We start from the raw sequence: 25,381 nt of genomic DNA on the forward strand, positions 1-25,381 counted from the left end.
TAGCTATAGCTAGCTATAGCTGCATATGGTGTTTTTTTCAAACAATGGTGTTTTTTAAATTTCCTTAAAATCTGTGTATATTTTGAGGAACATGTAGCTAGCTAACTAAGAAACTTTGCTTTAAATACAAACACAACAAAAACAGTAATGTCTGCAAGCCACAGCAAACACAAATTGTGGTGATTTAAAATAAATGATATAAAAACTAACATATATAAAACTAGCTAATGTCAAAAAAGCCAGTTCAGTTCTAAAAAAGTTAGCCATGTTTTCTGATTGGCATTATGCGTGCACAAGAAAAATGCAGGAACCATCATTGTTAGCCGGATTTTTGATCGGGGCTGTTTCATGAGGGCAGAATTTGTACAAAATAATCTCTTTTTGATAGTTTTTATTTTCGTCATAATAATCTTTATTATTCTTACCTTAAAATGCTTTGCTGGTACAATAAATTTAAAGCTAATAGATTATTTATTGCATCTGTAGAAGAAATCCGAAATTTCCGATAAACCGATTTTTATTTTTTTTACCGATTAATATGGTCCGTGAAATCATTTGCCATGTGACCCAGATCGAAGTAGTATTGAAAGTGTGTTTTGTTTTGGTGTATTTGAGGCCTTTAGCAGTTATCGTTTGTTAGACCAGCAGAAAGCTAGATAGCTATAGCTAGGTAAGCTTAATACTGATAAATATATATATACTAATATATACTTTTTTTATGGAAGAATAGGTTGGCAATGTTGTGTCCTGTTCCTATTACGTGAATATCTAAAAAACGGCTTTAGCGACGATCCTTTTGCGTCAAAACATAAAGTAATCCCTTTAGAACATTCCTTTACAACTTTGCAAAAATGCACAGGATCAATCTAAAAAGGAATGTACTAGTTGTGTTGTAATTTACGTATCACTGGGGATATTTTTACTTTAATTTGAAATCCACTGGAATTATTTCTAAAGCCTATTTTAGGATTAAAATGATTGCAATGCAATCAGGGAAACTTTTAGTGTGCTGTTATGCAGTATAGCTAGCTATATAATTACTATTCTCAGATCAGGGTAAACATGCTTGAAATTTTCCGATCATTTCAACAAAAATGACCTAGCGTCCTATATGTGTTTAGGCCAATTAATTTCCCCCCCGTCTTTTTCAGACTTACCGACTCGGGTTTTTATTTCCAAAAGTGAGTCGGTCGGAGGACGCGAACACAACATATTTTTGATGACGGCTTTATCTAAACAGACAGCTTTAGCGAAAATCTGGCAACTCCGCTTGCCACACAACTTCATGATTTTGACTATAAGCCATCCCTTTAAACAACTTGCAATAATCCTGGCGAACAAGGCGGGCGTTTACACAGGGCAGAGTGAAAAAAAATTGTCAAAAATGTCCTATTTCCGTGATTTGCATCTTAATTCTGTGATGTGTTTTTACCAATGTCAGATCCACAGAATTATTTCTTAAGATTATTTTGTAATTAAAATGGTCGTAATACTTGGTGACTTGTCTAAAACAAAGCTAGTGGCTGCTTAAAACATTGGCATGTACCTTTTTCTGATACTCAAAAAACAGTCATAATAATTTCCTAAAAATATTTTCCAGCCTGTCTAGTTTCATAATAATTTAGGCTTGTTTGGTATTAAATAATTCATTACAAAGATAACAATTGATTAAAATGTCACACCCCCACTGCACAAAAAAAGTCTCGTGTGTGATCTACCCGTGTTTGAGCTGTCTTAGTGCACAAGTTTCAGTGCTAGTGAAAATGGTAATATGGTACAACATGGACGTAAGGCCCAGGATATCATGTCATAGCCAGCCATTGTTGTCAGTGGAATAAAAAAGTTACTGAGAAAGGTGAAATCACGGGATTAATAAAAATAAAAATAATTTTATAATTTAATAAATGAAAATAATTTTATTGAGAATGAACAGCAAAAAAATAATGAAAAATAACAATGGAGAAAAGTGTTACGACAACAACTTTTTTCTATATATTTTCGCATAATATTTTCGCATGTATTTTTGTATAACATTTTCGCATGTATTTTTGAATAATAATAATTTGTCTCACTATAAAATATGTAACTAGTTCTCAAGGTGAAAAGATAAAAATACTTGCATGGTCAAAAAGGGTGTTACGACAAGCGAATTCTACCTTGTTTTAATTATTTTTCCTAAATGGTATCGAACAAACTCTTGCTTTATTACAGTTTAGCTAGTGTAATTTTAAACATATATATTAATCATAACGATGGAGCGTGTTACAATAATTTTTTGTCTTGTTTTTCACTTGTATTATAACTATTTTAGCGAAAGTAGCTAATTTTTGTTTTAAATCACATAAAAATTTAAACTTCTGTTTATTAACCACGTTATTTTTGTGATTACAAAAGTAGCGCACAGCGCATTTTAGTTTTATCGCAACTAATTACCATAAACAACAAAGAATCAACTTCTAGTTGCCTTAGCAATGGTGGTCCTAAAGTAACGTTATTGATTCACCTTGTTTAGTCTAATTGTAGATGGACATTCAACCAACAAAAAATAACATCATTATTATCTTCTATTCTCATTATATTTTCACGAGATGGGATGAAAAAATGTTTGTTTTTTTTTCATGTTTTTTTTCTTTAAAACTTTTTTGTTTGATATTATTATTTTTTTGTTTTCATAGAAATTAGGGTCGGTTGGGCACGTAGAAAAACTAATTAAATTGAAGTCGCCTAATCCAAATATTCCACTCATTATTTCTAAAAACTTTTTATTTCTTCTTTTGAAATTTGAACAGCTACAAGAGTGCTGAGTCGCCGAAAAGGCTTATATATATGAAGGCGAGCTTGGCTGATTTTTAGAATAAAATTGCAAATTTATTTCGAACTCGTCTTATTTTTATTTATTTTTAAAGTGGGGACTTAATTAATTAATGATCAATACTATCCAATATATAATTTGAACATCCTTGCTGCTCGGCACTAAAAAAAAGAGAGTCAGATTTTGCATTAAAGGGAACTCGAAATACAAAATGACATGGACTTGTTTTATAGAGCTTAAAAAGTTTTAAAACATTTTTAAAAAGCTCTTTTCATTCTCAGAATATTCACATTTAAATACTTTTAGATTTAATTATGCTGCATAAATTATATATGATGTCATATTTAAGTAATAGCAAATTTTAACGTTTTCTGTCATTAATTGCTATGGTTCTGAAGCAACAACACAAAAGCAAGAACAACAATGACAAATAATGTTAGAAGCATATTTCTCTTGTTTCATGTCATAACTACAATTGAGTTTGGGGAAAGGGAGGTGTCTGTGTCTCGTAGAAATGCCTACATCTCAGCAAATGTCCTGGAAATGTCTACATCTCAGCAAATCTTGTGGAAATGCCTATTTCTCAGCAACCTGCTTGGAAATCGCCTACATCTCAGCGAATCTCATGGAATCGCCCACACCCCAGCAAATCTCTTGGAAATGCCTACTATCTGCTTTGGTGTATCTCATGGAAACGCAACTCATTTGTTAGGGAAACAAACGCATCTTCATCCCATTTGGCTGACGAAGGAATCTGACATCCCCACCGGCGCAGGTCAACAGTTCTTCTACCTCTGGACAAAAAAATTGGCGACCGCAAGTAGCCAAATTTGGATCACCAAAAAAACGTTGAGGCAAGAGAACTGGTGTAAGCGAGCACACGTCTTACATGTCAATTGATCCCTCCATCTTGCGTTGTAGATCGTCGCATGTTGTAATTCGTGGTATCATTGCGTGTTGTAGTTCAGTGTTGTGTTGTACTTAGGGGTTACATCAATTGGCATCATATGCACTCGTCATGTGACGATGATGGTCCGATTATCAAGTTGACATGTGGGTCGTGGTTGATTGTAGGATTAGTTAATATGGTGACAGTTGTGGACATTGATGCCAGTACATGAAGTGATTGATGTACATAAAAGAAAAAAGAAAAATATATATTAAAAGGGTGAGTGGGTGGGTGGGCAAACCAAACTATTAGCAAAATGTGATGATGGAAACTTGTTGACTTTAGGTACCCCCATTTGATAGGTAAGCAAGGCAATTTTAGGGCCTGGATCTACAGCAGTATTTGTTAGTTACTTTGAGGGTCTGGGATAAGGAGCACCCTAGTATTCATGCCCTGCAACCACCCTTTTACTAGTCTACCATTCTAGATTTGGAAGAACATTGGGTTTCTAAAGTATATCCTTCAGTGATACTAGTAGCCATCTTTGTTCATACTGAATGCAATCAAAGCCAAGCCTCTCAACAAGATATAAGTCCTTACTTCAGGAACCACAATTAACCTGTGGTGAACTATTCAGTAATTTTAGACCTGTTAGGATGTGAATTCAAATTTTATCAATGCATAGATATTATAAAGTTGAATTGATTAACATATTTTTTCCCCAAAATGTCACTTGTTTGTTAGTGTGAGACCCCTTAATCTATTGCTGATGACCCCATTTCTATTAGAAAAATCTACCAGAATACATAAGAGATAGAAGTTTTAAAAAAAGCAGATTGCCATTTTATACTTCATTGTTTGAAAGAAATTTATGACTTTCTAATATTAAAAACAGAGGAAAGAATTGCATTGATTTCTGTTTGTTTTTATGTCAAAACAGTTGTTTGGTGGAAATGTGGCCTGTATTTGTTTTCTTAAGCTATAAGTGTTGACAGTCAACACAAGTAGGGCCACTGTATTTAATTCCGAACCTGAGATATGAAGAAGCTTTAAGTGTTCGACTGGTGGTCTATCAAATTTTATTGTGCATAGATTGATGTATCATTACTGAAAGATTATGCCAAACACTTTTATTATTATTGTTTAAAAATGTATTTAGTTTGCAAATTGTGGACACAGTTAACAAAAAATGACAAGGAAAATATTAATTAAACCTTAATAACAATACAGTTTTCAATGTCACAACAGCCCCAAATTTCAACAAAAGAATTTCATTCAAAAAAATGTATTTTTTCTTTTTTTTCCTTAACAGGACAAACAATACAATGCTGGCATTGAGAAATCTGCATTCGTGCAATTCTCCAAAGCCAAAAGAGTTGCAGGTGAAGAATGTTATTGAAACGTATAACTTTGATGGAATGAAGAAGATACTTGATAAAAATACCAAGAAGGAGCACCCATATTATTCAATGTTTTTTCTTAAATATGGAATCAAAGGAGTGAGTCAGAAGACATTCACTGCTGAAAATGGTAAGGATCAATATCTCACGTAATACAGTTTTATATCAACATGCTTGCTGTCTGTCTATGAGCCAAACATGGCGGCTGCAATGGTAGCTTGCAAAAATATAAATTACACCTAGATTAGGTGTAATTTATATTTTTTATAAGTTCTCTTTTTAGGACTTAATACGATTATAAAGTACTAAGCTGATTACTTGAATCTTACGGTATTAAATGACTATTAGAAGAAGTAGACTCTCTGTTATACTTGTATTCTCAGTGTTGAAATTTTAAACTTGACGATAACCTCTGTGCCGTGCTGTTTTATAGGTTTGAAAATTGAATTAATTTTTAGTTTAGCTTTATATTGGTCAAAAAATTTCTGGTATATTTTAGAGTGGGAAATATTATGTCCCAATTATCCTCCAATGTACTCCTTTGTCATTTTTGAAAGAAATTGGGTTTTTTACACACAGCACAAATGCCAATGGCAATGACAGGTTCAAATGCAAAAAAGTGGGAAATGCTTTAAGGGAAAGAAAGTATTATTAACAGAAAAACCTTGTGGCAAATGGCTATTGTAAAGAGGTTGTCATGTACTGGACCCTTGAATCGTAATCTCAAAGCTTTCTCAAATTACATTATAAAATTGTGGAGAGAAAGGTTGCGGTTGCTCTTGCTCGTGCAAAGACTTAACAATTCTGAGTAATGAGAGACTAGCTGAGCCATTAATTGCTTCCCCAACTCCACAAAAAGTTTATCTGGCTATACAATATCAATTCATCCAACATGAAACTCAATGTATTCTTTATTTTTTGCAGTAAAAATAACCAAACTATATATAAAAAAAGATGTGATAAAATAGATAAAAATGTTTTGTATTAAGATATGCGTTTATAAACTTATTCAGGTTGCTCGCCCAGTCTAAATTAAATAACCTTGGGTGAGGATTTATTGCTCGGGTGTTATTCTCTTATTAAAAGGCTTGATTTTTAGAACGTCCACACCAACACTATAAAGTAGCCAGACTCCATGAATTCTAGTGGAGTGATATAAAAGTTCTGACAATTGTAGTATAAAACCAAAGGATTTAGACGTCATTTTTTATTTGACTTCAGCAATTTTAAAATTGTAGAAATAGCTGTTTACCTATTAACATTCTTACGAAATTTTCATGCCGATTTCTTAAAATTTTCCTTTATAGAGGGTTTTCTATGGTGGTTTTGAACAATGTCTAGAATTATTAGTCATTGCTCATAACCACCCTTGTAAACTCTCTAAAATGGATATATAAACCATAGCTGATTTCTCTGGATTTAGCTAGTTCTGTTCATTTTCATGTTCAAAAACAAGAAATGTTATATAAACCGTTATTATTTCTAACGTATAACATAATAAAACGCTACGAACGTTCTCAAACAGGATTTGATAGATTAATTTTAAAAATGCTGGTGACGTTACGGAAAAAATGTCACGTTTTGTGTCATAAGTACAATTGTCAGACTTCATAGGCAGCAGGCACTGCCCCGACCCAAGTCACTTTTTGTCATACCTGCAAAAAAACCATACCACGTAGGATTGAGGATACTGTAAGGTCTTTGAGTATGAATGTTATAATTTGCAAAATTCCTTTAGAAGTCTTTATTTTAAGGAAAGAAAAAATATTTAAAAAAAACTCTCAAAGGCAACGGGAGTTCCCTTGCCAAAAGTACTAGAACTTTATTGAATTTCCGCGCCCAAAGGCGTAGGGAATTCTTTGAAACCGTCGTTTTTTTCTTTCGGAGCATTTTTTGAGAAAAATCGACCCTGGGATTTCACGTTCCTCTGAGAGGAGGATAGTATTGGTATCACTGACTTACTAACTAACCCTGTCCCAAATGGTCAATTGCAACGTCGCAGGTTTAAACTTCGTACCCAAGCTCCCTAAGTACTGGGAGTACATCTAAATAACGTTTCAGGCCAAAATTGGTATTTGTTTTCGACAAAATTTGGCACAGTTAACAAAAAAAGTATGCTGAACATAATAGTGATATCATAATTTTGATTTTTGTCACCTAAATGACATTTTAGGCCAAAATTGGTATTTGTTTTCGACAAAATTTGGCACAGTTAACAAAAAAAGTATGCTGAACATAATAGTGATATCATAATTTTGATTTTTGTCACCTAAATGACATTTTAGGCCAAAATTGGTCCAAAAATTAAAACTACTTTATTTTCAACAAAATTTGGCACAGTAAACAAATAAAGTATGCTGAACATGATGGTGACATCAAAACTTTGATTTCTTCTTACCTAAATGTCATTTTAGGCCAAAATTGGTCCAAAACTTAAAACTACTTTATTTTTGACAAAATTTGACACAGTTAACAAAAAAAGTATGCTGAACATTTTGGTGACATCAGAACTTTGATTTCTTGTCACCTTAAATGTCAATTTAGGCCAAAATTGGTACAAAAATTAAAACCACTTCATTTTCGGCTAAATCTGGCACAGTTAACAAATAAAGTATGCTGATCAAAGAAATTTAAAAATTTTCTTTATAAGGATATGATAAAAACATTTAATGAGGTCAGGCGCTTTTTTCTTTTGAAAACACAGTAGTTTTTTCCACAGAATTTAACATTTAGTGGAAAACCGGCGTGAGACAAAAAAAATGACTTAGCTTTTCAAGTACAACATCCTTTACTAAACATTACATTGGACAACAACAACTCCAGAAGAAAAACACTTGTCCACAAAACGATTATGCTACATAATTTTCTATATCAACAAATACCGTATTTCCTCAAAAATTAGCTGAACTTTGAAAAGCCGATTCAAAAGTAGGCCAAAATTTTTAGATAATACAAGAACCGCTTGCAATGATACTAGCTAAATCATCACTTCCACGAGTTGATAAAGTTAAGTACTGATAAGATAGAATAATTAAAGAAGGAATGGTCTTCGTGTGTGTCTTCGTGAAAAAGAAAGGCGATAATGTGGGAAGAAAAACGTAATTAGCTATGCAGGCTTCTTACAACTTTTTAAAAAGGCATTGGTATTGTTCTCCAAAAGTAAAATCGATTTGCTACAAATTACACGGAGTTATTTCGTCACAATGACTCGTGTTTTTGTGATTGGGGAAATCAAGTCGTAGTGATTATAGTATGATTATATATGTAACATGTTGGTATTGTTTTATGAGAAAAAGGTGTGATCTAATATGAATTATTTAATGCGTATAATAAATATAAAAATTAAGACTTATTTGACGCAGTTTTGAAGAAGAAAGTTTAAATGTTCTTTTATAGAAAGTTGTAGAATTTAGAACATAAAATCTTGAAAGATTTTATATGTATGTATACAACGGAAGGAATATTAAAACTGTAAAAACAAAAAAAAATAAGAAATCATTCAGATTGTGATAATCGCACCCGTTAAATCGCTTTGTGCATTTTTTTAAAAACGTATATACACGTTTTACGGCGTTTGATAGCTGTCGTTGGGAAGAAATTCTATGTAATAAATTAGAATGAATGAATCAGAGTAATTTTTAAAGTTTAAATAAGGTTTGTTCGTCAGTTTTTTTATTCTTCACTTTGAAATCTTTACCGACATATTGACATATTGGTCTGGTCGACGGTAAATCATATTTATGAAATTTGTGCGGCATTAAAGTTTAACGAAGAAGTAGCAGACTACTATTAAACGTTGCGCGCTGTTCTTTTAAAATAATATGGATTATAAGAATATCAGGCTGGGATTTAAGGTTAAAAACAAGTCTATTCTTCAGAATAATAGAGAAATCAGAATAATGAGCAATGTGTTAGAATTTTGATTTTTTTATTAAAAAACTGTGTTTAACGTATTAAAGATTATACTAGACGGTGGGTTGTGTAATAATTCACAGGTTGGCCCGTCCTTTTTATACAGCATTGCGTGCTTTTCGCTACTTGCGGTACCATTTTGCGTGACAGACAGACATATACAGGTGACATTATTTTGAAGACTTCCGTCTCTCTGGTGTATTTGTTGCACAAGTTCGCTGTTTCCTAAACCTGGTGCTGACATATTGCATATTTTGCATGATAAAAGTGCTAAAATGTAGCACAGAAATCCGATGCTTAGTTAGTAAACCGATATTAATCGCATTTAGAAACTTAAAGAATGATCCCTTGATTAAATAAAATTCTGTTATAAGTTTTCAGTTCTAAGCATAAGGCCAATGAAAGTTGTTAAATAGTATAGGAATTCATAGAAATTTAATGTCAAATAAGAGCCAATATCTATAGGAGGTATGCCACCTGAAAATTTTGAAATTACGTGTTTTATAGATATATATGAAAGTATGATGCAACACAAAGGAAATACAAGCGACATATTGTTAACCGAATAGGCCTAAAAGCCATTCTTATGTCCAACTACCTTTTTGGCAGGTTTCCAAACGATTCCAAAAAATTATTTCAGGCTGATCATATTTTTTAAAACGATTTTTGTAATTTGTTATGGTGTACAAAAAGTTGATTTTTTTAAAGGAATACAGTCTTTTCAAGTTTTGACAGTGGCACTAGACATCTTTTTCACCTGTAAGTTCAAATAACAAAAATCCTGCATGTTTCCGCAGGAATTTGTCCGTCGCTATTTACTTTCACCATTTCACTATTTCTGGCTCCAACTGACAGCAATCGTTATAAACCGCTAGGGTGTACCTCCAAGCGTGCACCTCCAAGCGTGTAACTCCAAGCGTGCACCTCCAAGCGTGTACCTCCAAGCCTGTACCTCCAAGCCTGTACCTCCAAGCGTGTACCTCCAAGCGTGTGCTGAGTAAACTTCCATTTTGGGTTCAATATGTTTATACCTTTTATTTTTTATCCTTTTTAAATTAAAAAAAAAATATAACGTACAGATAATTTTTTTCAAAATATATGTGAAATATAAAAATGCTTCATAAAAAATGTTGGTGTATGACTTTAAAGCTGAATTTTACATTTTCTTTCAACAAAACCGGAGTTAGGGTTATGCTTATTTTAAAAACACGTGTTTCTTATTCCCTAATTTTTTAGTAATGTGTTTTGCAGAGTTGTGTTGTAAGAAAAATGTAGTCATGTTATTATTTAAATCCTGTTTTACTGTTCATAAAATATTTATATTTGTATTAATTTTGTAGGCCTAAAGACGCATCTCGGAAACCCCGATAACCCGAAACCGCACACAGCAAATTCCCATGCAGACAAACCAGCTAAAATGAAGCCCTCTATAAAACAAGCTAAACAAGCTGCCGTAGATGATGCGGAACGCTTATTTATGTCGTACGCAGCCTTCCAGAAACTTTTTTACCAACACAAGCAAATGAAGGTAGTGAGACAGCCAGTGGTGACACATAAATGCACGTTATGTTCTCGAAAGTTTACTAGCCGAGTAATGCTGCAAAAACACATTCAACTGTGTCCAAAAAAGCACGTCAAAAAACTAACGACAAAGATCAGACAGCCCAGCGTCGTAAAAGCTGCTCCAGCTCCAAAAAAACCCGTCACGATTTTCCCCTGTACGGTGTGCACAGATCATTTTTTCAGCCGGACTGCGCTCGACATGCACGTGAAGTACGACCATCGACCTCGTCCAACTTGCTCCAAATGTTCCAAGATATTTGATAGTCGAAGAAGGTTGCTGGATCACGAGGAGTCCTGTGCCGGATTGCATTGCGGGGAGCCAAGCAAAAAGCAAACGCTTGGCGCTATTGACTTTAAAGCAACAAAAGAAATCTTCATGTGTTCGAAATGTGAGAATCCATTTCCATCGAACGATGAGTTGAGGCAACACAAATTATTGCTGAACAAGCGAAACCCGTTACCGGTTGTTTTGTCTGATGAGCATAATATGGGAGATTGTTTTTCCAATGAGAACATTGAGATTTTCATTAAAAAGCGTCCGCAATACTTCAGTGCAAAGCGTTACACGGCTTTCACGGAAAACACCTGTCAGAAATGTGGCAAGTCCTTTCACAATATCATGCGTGTCCAGCAACACAGCGTGTTTTGTCATAAGACGTTGCTTAAGAGTTGTGAATACTGCGAGAAGAAGTTTCGAACGAGCGCAAAACGAAATCAGCATTTCATCCAGTGTAGCAAAATGCATAACAAGGAGGTCCAAGTGACCGTTCAAGTTGAAGTGAAACCAAACAATGTGAGATTTTTCAGGTGCATGCATTGTAGGAAAGCCTTCAAGTCATTAGGAGTATTAAATGCTCATCTCAGGACTTTGCTTTACTATTATTGCGCTAAGTGTGGTGTGACGAGCAAAATTGGAGACGTCGAGTACAGAGCAAGTCACTTTTGTCGTGTTTTAAATGGGAATGTCATGGATTACGCCGATAGTACGTCTGGTTGTTACATTTGCGAATGGTGTAATCGGAGCCTTAAGGTGTATCCATTTCGACGATATCAAGGCCCAAAACATGTTTGCGAAGTGGATCAAAAAACGAAACACACTGCACAGCCGTCGTCACCGGATTCGTTAAAATGCACGGACTGTTCGTATGTGTTTAAATCAAAACCAAAACTACAGCGACACATCCAGCGTAAAAAGAACAAGCAGTTATCCCACTGCCAGTTTTGTGCCTGCAAAAGCTACCAGAAAAGTAAACAGCTAGAGGAACATGTAATGTTGGTTCATCGCAAGAAAGTTTGCAAAACATGTAAGCAGTACTATTCAATTCGAAAGAACAAACCTCACGCTTGTTTGCTTAATGCAAAACATGCTAAGCAGAAAAGAGCTGACAAGAATGCTAAAAAAGAGAAAAGCAAGCTCGATCAAAACAAATCAGCCTCACATCAATGTTACCAATGTAGCAAGATAACGGACAGCAAGAATGAGCTGATTCACCATTTGGTGGGACATTCTAAGTTAGTACCATTTAAATGCAAATATTGCCAGCGCAGTTACAAACGGCTGCATTGTTTGAACGAGCATTTAATATCGTCGCATGGATGTCGAGAGAAAACGTTTTTCTCACAAGATGTTGTCAGAATCAGTCATGATATTTTAGAATGTAAAAACTGCAATGATTTGTTTTTGGGTCATAGCGACTTAAAAGAACATCGCATGAAACGCCACTTGGCAGCTGTCTTGGCAGAAAAGAAAGGATTTCAGGAAAAACAGTGTCAGTTTTGTTTCCGTGGGGGAGTCCTACTAACTGCGCACACGGCGCATGACAACACTATTCAGTGGTGTTGTTCTGACTGTGCGGTAAAGTTTATCCCCCATCGCCACAAGCATGAGAAAAAAAAGAAGAGAAAAAGGGTGGCTGTTTCTACTCCTCGGGACCACGTGACATGTGAACATTGTTTGAAAACATTCAAACGCGTTGCCTCCCTTAACTGGCATTACAGTTCGTGTTTGAAGAAAATCAAAGACAATCTATTTACAGTTCCGGCTATTAAACCAGCCATGCCTTCCATAGAAGCTTGTGCGAATGAAGGGGAAGGGGAACTACCTTCAGTAAGCACTCCAACTTTTGTGAGTTTAAAAGAAGCTGAAGAGTCGTTGTTGTCGCTCTCTGTGGACGATTGTTGTGACGAAACAGTAAATGAGATTGTTACCCAAGATGAAATACCGGTTGTTGTAAACAAAGTAGAAGAAACAGCGAAACAATCGAAAACGGAACAGTTTATCGATTTATCGGAGAGTTTTCAAAATTGCGTAAGTTATGAAATGGTTGACAGAGAATTTTGTGATAAATATAAACGAAAGAGAGATGGTTTAAAATCAAGCGTTAGAAAGACGTCATTTGAACTGAATTCGTTAAAACATCTGTCAAATGTTGAAACTGAAATCGTCTCCAATGTCGCAAGCTCGAAAAAGAAACACAAATCGAAAGTTAAAAAGGCGAAGGCGAAGGAATCTTCAAATACAGCCTTATCGAATTCCGCAAGTTCGAAAAGAAATGACGTATCGAATCTTAAAAGTTCGAAAATCAATAGTCAATCGAATATGACAAGATCAAAATTAAAAAACGTATCGACTGTGGAAGCGTCTACATCCTACACTTGTGAATGTGGTATACACTTCGATACTGAACAATCGTTAAATGTACATTTTGATATTACGCATGCGCAAGTTGTAAAGGCAGATAGGAGAGAAGAGTGTCTGATAAAAGAAAACTCTATACGAAATCAGTATTCAAAAACTAGACGAATGAATGAAAATACAGCTAGGCTGCATAGACAATCTATCTGTCCTCCCTTTTGCATGCCGCCACCACCCATGCATTTTCCATATGGCGGAATAGGAACGCCTTACCCGCTTATTCCCGTCCTCAGATGTGAAAAAGATATTTTCCGCGACAGGTTAGTCGCTAAAAGAGGCGTTACGGCGGATATACCTCCTCAAATGTTCGAAAATGCAGGAAGAGAATATTATAACAGCATATCCAATTATTTCACCGGAATCGTTCAACAATCAAAAAAAAACGTCCAGGATCCGCAAGATACGGCTTACCTCGAAGCGCTTCAGTTAAAAATTGAAGAAGATCGTGCAAGGCAGTCTAACGTCTCACGAAAGAAATCGATCATTTCTGACGCTGACCGTTCTTCAGGACATAAAAACCGCTGTCGTAAACAAAAACATCCGCGGCACACGAGACGAGTAGAAGCGTGCAATAACAACGTTCCTAGTAAAACAGGTCACGATAAGAAATCGTTGAAAAAGAAACGATTTATATTTCCGGTTGAAGAGATGTGCCCTACAAACGCAAAAGATGTTCAAGAAGAATCGAACGATTTTGAACGAAATGTGTTCGCGTTTATGAACGGAGATACGTGTTACATATAAAAACCAGGTTTTTTTATTGACAAACTGTTTTTGACTCTCGTAAAACCTCGTAAAAAATTTCTCGTAAAAAATTGCTCGTAAATAATTGCTCGTAAATAATTGCTCGTAAATAATTGTTTGTAGTACCTGTTACTATTTTGCGGGCTTGTGTTATTTTCGAATGTAGAGAAGCTTTGATGGGTTGTGGTTGTTAACATAGAAACGTAGCTTTTTTGGATTTATCGTACTGACAATTAGGTGTGGACATTTGAAGTACGTTTTTTTTGTAAATGTTTTTAGGTTTTCTATCCGTAACTTTTTATTCTAAAGTTAACATTTTAGCTAGCGCGATCTTTTAAAGTTTTTATCAAATTTATGTCAATTTACTGATGTAATAATGGTATGATGTAATGTTATATTTTAAGCATTTTTTATTTATTTATTTAATCTTTTCATGCAAGGTTGTTTGTTTCTTTTTCGGTGAATTTATACTTCTCTGTTTTTAAATTGTCAGCCCATGTGAGCTGTTTAAACTTAGGGTTATTTTGGCTATCTACATTATCGTTTGCCTCAACATTTTTTTGGGAAAAGTATGCTTATATTTAAGAAATTTAATTTATTGTTGTTGTCAAAATCCGAAAGAAGGGAGGTATTTCAAATTTGACTAAGGCGGCCTTTGGACCCGACATGAGATTTACACGTAATTAAATTTCAAACTGCTATGAAATATGGTTGTGTTTACATAAAGTTTTTCATGTCGAGGTTGTGTGAACTGCACATGCGCCATAACTTTTTACACATGCGCAGTAACTTTTTGCACACGCGCTGTAACTTTTTGCACACGTGCAGTAACTTTTTTGCACATGCGCAGTAACTTTTTGCACATGCGCTTTAATTTTTTGCACATGCGCATTAATTATCAGAATATTTAAACAGTATACAAAGCGTGAGCTACGTAAAATTTTGTATAAAATTTACGACTGTTATCAATGCTAGTCCTGTGAACATAAAAGTATAAAAATATAAAGTAAAACTTAAAAGGTTAGTGGGTAAAAACCAACCCTGCTCTCAGGGCCATTTGAGATCTAGAGTAAGCAGGAAAAGGATCCTGGGATAGAGGATGGTAGCTTTGGATAAAAACAATCTATAAATTTATTAACATATACATACAAAATCAGTTAAAATGTTTTCTTATTTCAATTGTAAATTGACTATAAGATTCCACTTTTCTAATGCCTAGTGGAAGATCGTTAAATATTTTAGCTCCTGCATAAGCAAAAGACTGTTTTCCTAATTCAAGTTTGACTTTAGGTAACTTCAGAAGATAACCAGAGTTTCTTGTCTTCCTGGAATGATTACTGATTTCGAAATAATCGTTAAAACTTGAACACAGAGTCTTATCCAGGGACTTCTTGACGAGACAGCACGTTTCCTTGTTAATAGCACTGATTATACACGGAACCTTTCGACCAACAAATACGTTCAGCACGATTCATTAACGATTTCAATCTCTTTTGTTGGGTGTTAGTGTAGAGAAGCTTCACAGTGCTGCGGTACGTCAGGATTGGTTGCACCATCATTGTTAATATATAATATGCAGAATCGGCGTCAAGTAGTGTCGTAGGCGTCCACTGGCTTTCTTGTACACATGGTCAAAATTACTGTTGAAGTTCAGGTACTGGTCAATGATATTGCCGAGGTATTTGTATTGTGGAACATTGCTGATTGACTGTCCACGGTAGGAAACGTCAAGATGATTGTCAGTTGTCAGATTTTTGTCAGTGACGTAAATAACCGTGTCATCCGCATACATGACAATTCTGCTGTTTGTAAGACATTCTGGAAAGTCATTAAAAAACAATATGAACAACAATGGTCCAAGAATTGACCCTTGTGGAACTCCTGACAATAATGGCTGTTTAGTTGAGTACGTCCCTTCTAAACATACGATTCTAAACATGTTCTGGATTAAAAAGATAATTAGTAATCCATTCTTGTTCATTTCCTTCGATCCCATACTCATAAAGTTTGTTTAACAGTATTCAATGTCCTACGGTGTCAAATGCTTTGGTTAAGTCTATGTAAACAGCTCCCACCGTATTTCCCTTGTCGATAAAATTTCTGATGTTGTCGAAAAGTAGAGTTGATGCTAACTTCATAAGATCTATTACGTCTGTATCCAAACTGGAATTCTGTTAGTAACTCGTTATTTTCGAGATACTGTGAGAGTTGTATATGTAGGGCTCTCTCCAAAGTCTTTAAGAATGTTGGAAGAACTGATATTGGCCTATAGTTTTCAGGTTTTTTAGTGTCACCGCTTTTATGCATCAGAGTACCTTTGCACGTTTCCAGATAAAGGGTACAATCCCACTTTTCAAAGATAGATTGATTATGTAAGTCAAGGGTTGCGAGATTTCATTTCGACAATCCTTAATCATCCCAGGTGATAAATCATCAGTACCAGATGCTTTTCTTCTCTTCAATGATTTAAGCTGCCTCTCGACGAAGATCCTCGATACGTAGGAAAATCCGAAAGTGTGATTAGTTCGTCTGTTTCGTTTGGTATAATGTCTCCATATATAATTTGATAATGTAACGATTTTTGATTTGAGATCGGTGACAACGTTCCTGAAGTACTTTAAGAAAGTGCTTACGAGTGTCTGGTTTTCCGATGTTTTCGATGATGAATTTACTGATGCTTTTGATTTCGAGGGAAACACCGCTTTGATAGCATCAATCCGTGGATTCGACTTATTTTTCTCGATTAGGTCCCGATGGTACTTTCGTTTTGCTTCTTTGACTTTCGCGTTGCATTTGTTACGTGCACGTCTGTATTCCTCCCAGTCTTGGTCGTTGTTGGTTTTACGAGCTTTTCTTAAACATCTATCCTTAGTGACTATATACCTTTTGAAGTCTCCTTTCAGCCAAGCCACTGGTTTTCCCTTCACGGTTTTCGTTCTAATTGGAGCGTGTGCATCAAAAACCTTTTTTAGGGAGTCTGTGAAATAATTTGTTGCGGTCTCGAGGTCATTACATTGGTATAATGGTTTCCAGTTTATATTTTTAACATCATCAGTTAGTGTTTCTAGGTTGTAATTTTTTATAATCTCTAAATCGCGTTGTTTTTTATTCATATTTAATATGGTTGAGTTTTCGTATGCATCCAAAGTTTGTGGTCCCCGAGGGAGAGTAGTTCGACAATTACCTTTGAGATTGTTGACGGGTTTTTAGTCGCAATTATATCGATAAGTGTCTCTGTTGTTTGTGTGATACGGGTAGGTTTCTTGACGAGTTGATCAAAACCATTTGTTTCAATAATGGTTTTAAGTTCTTTACGATCGTCTCTTTTTAAGTAATTCGCATTCAAGTCTCCCAGTAGAATTATTTCGTTCTGCTCGCATTTTGCCGCAATTAAACTGTCATTAAATGTAATGTTGAAATCTTTTGATAAATATTTCGATGTGTTTGGCGGTCTATAATAGCACGCTATAAAGAAAGATTTTGAGTGTTTAACAAAAAAATTCGAGCCAAATACATTCGGTTGATTTATGTTAAAAATCCATCCTTCTTTTCCAGTTAAAACCATTTTTAACGTATACACCGCCCCCCCCCCCCCCCCTCCTGAACCATTCTCACGATGTCTGGATATAAACTGATATCCTGTGATCCCATAAACGTTCGCGTTAGCAGTATTTTCATCGATATGCGTTTCAGTTAATGCAAAAATATCAGCTTGTTTATATGTGTGAAGCAAATGTCGTAACAATGAAAAGTTGCACATTAAACCACGAATGTTCTGATGTAGTATCTTCAAACCTCTATTTTTAAAATAGTCATCTAAACAAGGCATACAAGATTTAGCTTCTGATGCAGTTCAAGGTGTGCAAAAAATTAACAGCAAAAAGAGCATGACCGCTCGCCACGACGCCATTTTTAATCTTTTTTGCACATGCGCTTAAACTTTTTGCACATGCGCATTAACTTTGTGTACATGCGCATTAACTTTTAAACATGCGTAGTTTCATTTGAGTTAAACATATTTTGAGGCCGAGATGAAATTTTATTTGAGTCTTTTAGATTGAAGTGAGTTTTATTTTGCCCGAAATCATATAAACATACCGTGCCTAAATGAATTTATTTTACTGTATTTAGTGTTTTATTACAGAGAGAAAGAATGATTCCATAACTCAAGATCATTTTGACTGCTTAAGGTGACAGTAACCCTTTTTTAACTGTCCAAATAGCTGAATTATTTACTCAGTGTTTTATTTATACCATTTTTTTTACTATTTCCTAAACATACATAATCAAATAATTTTAACTAAACACTAAAATTGCTGAGTCAGCAGAAATTTCTATTTAAAAATGTTTGCGTTCGTCCACTACCATCGAACCTTCTGTACATTTTTAAGTTAAAGTCAAAAATGTTCTTGAATAGTGCCAATAAGTGCGAGCGGATCCTGTCCTAAATTACATTTTCACTATGTATTTAGACATGTATTAAGAACTTCAGAACATTATGTCATGCTGAGGGTATGAAATAGATTTGATAAACCTTTTTTTTTCAATTATCCCGCAGATAGAGGGAAAGATACTAAGAGGGTAAAATTTGCCATCGGGGTGACAATGTAGGCTTTAGCTGACACATTTGAAAAAGCAAAACATTCACTAGTTGATTGTTAATCCATTTAGTATCGATTAAACATTTACAGAGAGTTTATGGTGGCTGTTCATTTTTAGTTCATTTTTTCCAAGTTACATCAACGATATGACAGCGTACAGGTAAATCAGTGTTCGGAAGTATGATCTGAAAACATACTTCTTTCCTGCAACTTGACGAACCGAATTCCAATATACGAGAACTGACAGTTGTCAACACCGTTTTGTGTACATACTGGTTTATGAAACTAAAGCTTATCTGGTAATCGATATTTATGACAAGTGGAATTGTATTGGCAATGTAACGAATTCAACATTACAGTTTTGTCTGCTTGTTCTGTTTTAATGAAGCCATTTCCATCGCTATTGCATTGCCATGGTTATGGAATATGCATGATGAACTATTGGATGATTTCAACAATGGTATTAAATTATGATTGAAGATCAAGGACGTGTGTTGTACCTTATTCCAAATAGCACTTCATATTCGATAAAAAGTGCACGAGATGTAATTTGAAAATTAACTACACATTGTTGTATTCGACATGTACGCCATATCTCAGAAAAAGGCTTTATTAAACTTTCAGAGATGGTTATTAATTAATGTTCCACCTTGCAACAAACGGAATACAGAAATTTCTTCTTCATTGTTCAGGGTTCAGTAAAGTTCTTCTTATCTAACATGCAAGTGGTTGGATACTATTCCATTTTCAGTATCATATCAATATCAGCTTCACTTATTAAGTCATTAAATTTCCACTTTCAAAGTACATCCACATATTTTACAACATTTTTACAACGTCAAATGATACTCAACATTGCAAGGGAGTGGAAATAAAGAAGCTAGCTGGCTATCACTCATGTGACGAATTTACTCAGAAAAGCTTATCATATCAGAACATTACCATGACAGAAATGCCCGTCTAGTTCCTCTCGCTGAAAACGCCATCATGAAAACAAACTTTATCTTTACGACAGCATATTCTGCTTTTATGACAAGGGGGTAAGATATAGGGAGAATAAAGGAAGAACCGATACAACCTACTAGCGTCCCGTATGAATGAAATAGGTTCTTTACCCTAAATGTAACGTTATTTAATACTTTCATAACTTTTAAATAATTATGTGTGAACTATAATGTGTCAAAAATTGAGATATATTTCGGGTACAGCCCCCGGGATTATTTTTCAACACAAAGCAAGCCGGCCTGAAGCCAGATTGGTGGTCCTTTCCGTCACAAAAAATACTCGAACCTGATTGGTTGCATTATACGTCATTATAAGAAGTTGCCCCCGGAAACGGCATCGATGGCGTTTTGGTCAAATTGCCGGACGAAGAAAAAAAGAAAAAGGAGGGAAATCGGCCGGTTTCAATAAGAATTCGGATACGATCCGAAATCTTAAATATTACGAATAAAAAGGTTTCCGCACACCGTATCATGGCTGCATGGTTCACCAAGCATGTCTAAAAATTTTAAAGTAAAAAGAAAATGCTATCGAAAGTTAAAGTTCGTGCAGTGTACCATAATGAAGATCGTCTTAAATTTCTACTCAATGCGCCATCTTTGTTGTGATTAACGCTTCTTTTTAATAATTACGTCATTTCTTTCTGTACAATTTCGCAAGCGCGTAGACTTAAGCTATATTCGGCAGAACTAATTAATTATTCATGAATTTTATTTTAAAGAGGAATTGTTGAAGCTGAATATTTTTGGTGAAAGATAATAGTATTTTAGCCATAAAGATGTGACAAGTGTGTTGTATCAGAAAAAAAGTAAATATATAGTCTGTAAACAATCCTTCGTAACTAATTATGTAAAAAAAAATTCCCGATTTTTAAAAGGGTTACTGCCACCTTAAAAGAAGAAGTATACTCTCTATCAATAAAAGAACGGTAAATTACTGGCTTTTTTGTGCTAATTTTAATTTTGAAATGTTGCAAACCGTCAGTTAAAAGGTGATATGGGTGAAATAGTGTATGGGAATTAATAACAGCAAAATGCATGGTTGTTGGATAAATATTCGCCAGGTCAAAAAAATTTGTTATTGGGGTTAAATCGCGAAAATTCGTTTGATTAAGTAGGCTGTGCGGTAAATTTGCCAGTTTACTATGCCTTTCCAGAACTCTTTGAGTACACTTCCGAATTAAAGACCTGTGGAGTAGAGTGTGGTTGTACCGTGACATGTAAATAATACAGGTAAAAAGGTCAATCGATGTTTAATTTGTGATTAAAATTCTGGTGGAACGTGTTGGGGTTGTGGTTTCAAAATATCTTATTGTTTCATCTCAATATTTGACAGATATTTATTTCTTAGCATTCAAATGTTTGTGTTCTTAAAGTTTCCTGAAACACAATGATTCGAATGTACAGTGATTATAGCCAAGGAAAGGCCGAGTGCGGCTCTTAAGTTTCTTTTAAACCTGATTTTTTTACTAACTCCATTGAGATTGAAGAAAACAGAAGGGTTATGTGTTGCTCTTAGAAAGAATTTGTAATAGCAATAATGGCTATATATTTCGACTCCAATCAAATATTACAAATTGGCTCTTCTTTCGAAATAACGTATAATATGTGTGTATGCTTAGTGTGGTAAAAACATCACGATTAAATTAAGATATTAGTGCTGTAAGACATGAAAGCTTTCACCATAGTTCGGCAGAAGCTTACTAACAAATGAAAACGTGATCAGAGAATAGATGTAAGGCCTGAGAACTGCTTAGCAATTAGCCTTTTTGGTCTTATTTATGTCCTAGACCCTTAGAAACTGTGCTGCACATAAAATGGAGATGTAGGATTTTTTATTGATTTAAGACAATCTAAGGTAGGCTTGAAAATGTTTTAAAAACCCTGCTAGAATGGGTTAGGTTTATTTAAGAGACCTGACTAATAGCTATCAAAATCAACAATTTATCTTATGACACAAATTTATGTGATTAGTATCTAATATCGCCGTCCGAGATTGTCAGAAAGAGAAAAGAGCCCTGGGGACAAGGTTGCTATCTTCTATAGTTCTTTTGTAAAATATGCACATAACAAGCAAAATATAAATTATTAAAATTATGTTATATGATGATCGCTTCAGTTTTTTTTAAGGAAGCAGTCTTTCTAAAGTTTTATTCTTTAAATTTTAAGCAACCAACTTTAACAACTAACACATCCACAACATTTATTAAGAAAGTAGAGTCCAAAAATGGCTGCTGCTACGCCGAGTAGAACAGAAAAAAAAATAAGCCATGAGGTTGTACTCCAGGTGTCACCATTGGCATAATTTGTTCCACCATTTGTTCTACTTCTGCGGTATCCACTTCTGCTGCCACCACGAGAACCTCCACGTTTTGCTTGAGCATCTGGTTGTAATTTTATTTCTTCTTCATTTAATTCTGCAACATCCTCGTCAACAACATCATCTTTAAGTGTTTTGTCACTTTTCTCATCGATAGAGAAATGGCTTTTTTCTTGTATGTGTTCAGTGGAATTTAGTTTGAATGCATTTGGTTGTTTTGAGAGAACACAGAGCGTAAGGTATGTTAAAAGTAATAGAAGTGTCTTCATTTTGTTGTAGGCTATCACGTTATTTTATTTTTTAAATATTCACCAGAATTAAAGAAGCTTTATATATGTAAAGGTTGTGCAGGTCACAATGTTAATCGCCATAACGGAAATTTCTTCAAAGAAGTCAATTTATTGAAAATATTATTTCCGTCGTCGTATTGTTATTTGAGGTAACCCTTGGTTGACCTTAATCCGGCCGTTTTGGGTTTTAAGGCTTAAAAAATGGACAGACAATGAAACAGTGTTATATTTAAATTTTCGTTTGATTTCAAAATATGCTTTATTAAATCACACGTACGGAGTAGTGTGATATGATGGTTTATCCTTTCATTGCTAGAATTTTGAGAGTTTGTGTAGGGAAATTGTTGATTTTTCTCTTCAGGGAAACAAACGAGCAAGCAAACAAATAAATAAACAAACAAACCAATTTTTTATTATTATGATGTGTATATAGCTAGCTATGTAGTTATGAATCGTAGCTGAGAATTTATTTGTCGGATAACTTATTGTGTTTTAACCGAATAATGTTGTATTAACATAAAAATAATTTCATGCAAAAGTTTGACGACCTCGGGGCTTTCTTAAAAATCTTATTCAGAATGTATGTCAGAGCAATGTCAGAGTTTGTCTTTATCTGTACTAGATCTTCTTCTTCCTTTTACACACCATGTTCTAATTATTTTTATGAGCAATTAGGTGTGACTTAAATTATTTAATTTTATTTATCCGCCCCTCACAGAATTTACATTCACATGTAACCGATGCAGCTGGATGCAGCTAAATTTTTTTCCATGAATATCCAGATCAGCTTCACATTCTTAACATATTCTTCTATTTTCTAATTAATCTCCAGTCTATTAAGGTAGAACACCCCCTTCGAAAAAAATAAAAATGTGGTTTTTTATTGTGTCTGTTTATGTACTCAAAATTTATCGTAGATTCCAATTCTAAAAACAGTTTTTAGTTATCTTTTACGGTTGTAAAGAAATTCTGATTTTTCTAGAGGCTAGTATCAAGTAAAATGACTATAGCAAATTCTTTTATGTAAATTAGTGGGGCAGAGACTCTATAATAGCAAGATTTTAACACCCCCTAACACCCTCATGTCCACTTTGTTCATTGTTTACTTTGCCGTAGTTTAGGTGATAGTCTTAAACCTTGTTACTTTGTTTGGTGGGTGCGTTTGGTGGTAAAAGAGAGAGAGATTATTGAAGACAGGAGTGTAACTTGAAATTAAATAAAAGGTTGCGAAGCATTACGCAAGTTGCAAGCAAAATTGAAATTAGCCAATGGTTGACCCTAGTGCTTTTTGCTTCTCTTTGATATAATACGGCGAGGTGCTAACATCTTACTGCAGCTGATATCTGGGAATACACCAAAACTGAATATCGTAGACGTAGAAAACACTGGGGACGAGGTTGTAAAATAAACTCACCGCGGAACAACAACAACTCGTTGTGCAAAAGTAGTGATTTTTTGGCAAAAATGCAATGTATATATATATATGCGGAATATTTTTTTTCAGAAGGTACGAGAAATTTTGATCGCGCGAAACTAAACAAAAACGATAACTAAGAAATTTCGTAAAACCTCTTTTTCACAGAATTATAAAATTAAATATTGATAATAATCACAATATTGCCAGTGGTGGCCGACGTAAATCCAACGTTGATGAAGCTTTAGGCGCCAAAAATCCATGCAAAGTTATACTTTTATAAAGTTAAAGCCTTTATTCTGAAAGAAATGCAATACATCGAGTTGTGCAATCCGTAGTGTGCGAAAATGTCACGAATTAAAGGGATGCGCGTCGTAAGGTACACTCTTTCAACAGGAAAATAATACTCGGAACGCAGATAATAATAGAGACTTTCGCGTTAACGACTTCGGAAATGAGAAGGCGAACGAAGCAGCTTGTGGGGTTTTTTTTTTACATAAAAATAACGGCACTAGTTATGAAAACCCATTTCTTGAAGCCACCCAATCTGTTGAAATGAATTTAAAATTCACGGGAAACAATAAACAAAAACAAACGATCTACAGAAACAAAAACAATTTATTAACTTTATCAAGGTTTATAAAACAGCTTCAAATTTTTGACAGAAAAACAATAATAACGCGGTGTGAGGCTTCGCTTTCTTCTTTTTATCTTACGTATTGAAAGATAAAATCTCTTACTCTCATTGTACACAATCTAAAAAGAAACAGAAAACATTTTTTTATAGTATATTATATTATATATATATAGTAAAGTCTCTAAATACATTAAAATCCACTGCCTTTAAGGGACGATATTTAGAGCTAAATTTCTAAACTACAAATATATATCATTTTGTGGGACAGAGTGCTCAAAAAGTGTTTACTAGATACAATACGCTTGATATAATTAATAAAGTCACGAAACTCTGTTTATTTTGAGGATTGTCTTTTTTTGGGAATTGGTAGTTCAGTTCACTTCATATTCATATGGGTTCAATCCCACATAACAGTTGTTCCTTTTTGAACAGAAATTTATAGGGTTTCTGTAGTTCAAATAGAAGCTTTTTCACACCCTAGAACCGTCTATGTTGTCCCTCCTGGAAAAAAATCGACAGAGTAAATTTATTGGAATTAATGAGGCTAACCACATAAAATATAGATCACTACTTTTTGTGGCCAAGACAACAGAATTGAAACCACTGTTTCCCATTTGGAAAGTACAAATTGCATTTAACAATTTGCTCAAGGTTGCCCTCATACTTATGGCTTTTTTGGCCAGTTGACAGGCATACTAATCTATCATACTGAACACGAAAGTTAAGAAAAACACAAAATTTGATTAAGGTGTATTATGTGGTTTCACATTCTTAAAGGTTCATTCAAGAGTAGTTTTTACGTATCATAACTTAGCTACACCACATTATTGTAGGCTCATGAAACACAATGCAAAAACATAGGGTTGTAAAGAAAATGATGACGCCCTAAATTTTTTTATCTTTTGTAAATATTTTATATATGTCCAAACTTAATCTTCGAAAAACAATAATTACATTAACGGTCGCCACCATTATCGAACAAAAGTCAATTTGGTCATTCGTGACATCCACACGTCGTACGTAAGCTCGCTTCTTGAAAACATTGACAAGTGAACTTTGGCAAGTTCAAGATGTGTGAATCTAATATAGAATGAGCCTACGCA

General features: G+C 34.5%; 1 protein-coding gene across 2 annotated transcripts; it reads left to right on the plus strand.

The window, feature by feature from the left end:
• The first annotated feature begins 534 nt into the window (after window positions 1-534).
• Window positions 535-14,454, plus strand: LOC130648366 (zinc finger protein 729-like). 2 transcript variants are annotated; one of them, XM_057454394.1, is made up of 3 exons: window positions 535-670; window positions 5,014-5,231; window positions 10,354-14,454. In XM_057454394.1, exons 2-3 carry the CDS (start codon window positions 5,027-5,029, stop codon window positions 14,013-14,015), a joined length of 3,867 nt encoding a protein of 1,288 aa, XP_057310377.1. In that variant the 5' UTR covers window positions 535-670; window positions 5,014-5,026; the 3' UTR covers window positions 14,016-14,454. The 2 variants fall into 2 exon arrangements, with proteins under 2 accessions (XP_057310377.1, XP_057310378.1); XM_057454395.1 differs by lacking the exons at window positions 535-670; window positions 5,014-5,231 and adding an exon at window positions 8,661-8,755.
• The last annotated feature ends 10,927 nt before the right edge of the window (window positions 14,455-25,381 follow it).

The sequence above is a fragment of the Hydractinia symbiolongicarpus genome, chromosome 7 (genome assembly GCF_029227915.1).
Source record: "Hydractinia symbiolongicarpus strain clone_291-10 chromosome 7, HSymV2.1, whole genome shotgun sequence".
NCBI lineage: Eukaryota > Metazoa > Cnidaria > Hydrozoa > Anthoathecata > Hydractiniidae > Hydractinia > Hydractinia symbiolongicarpus.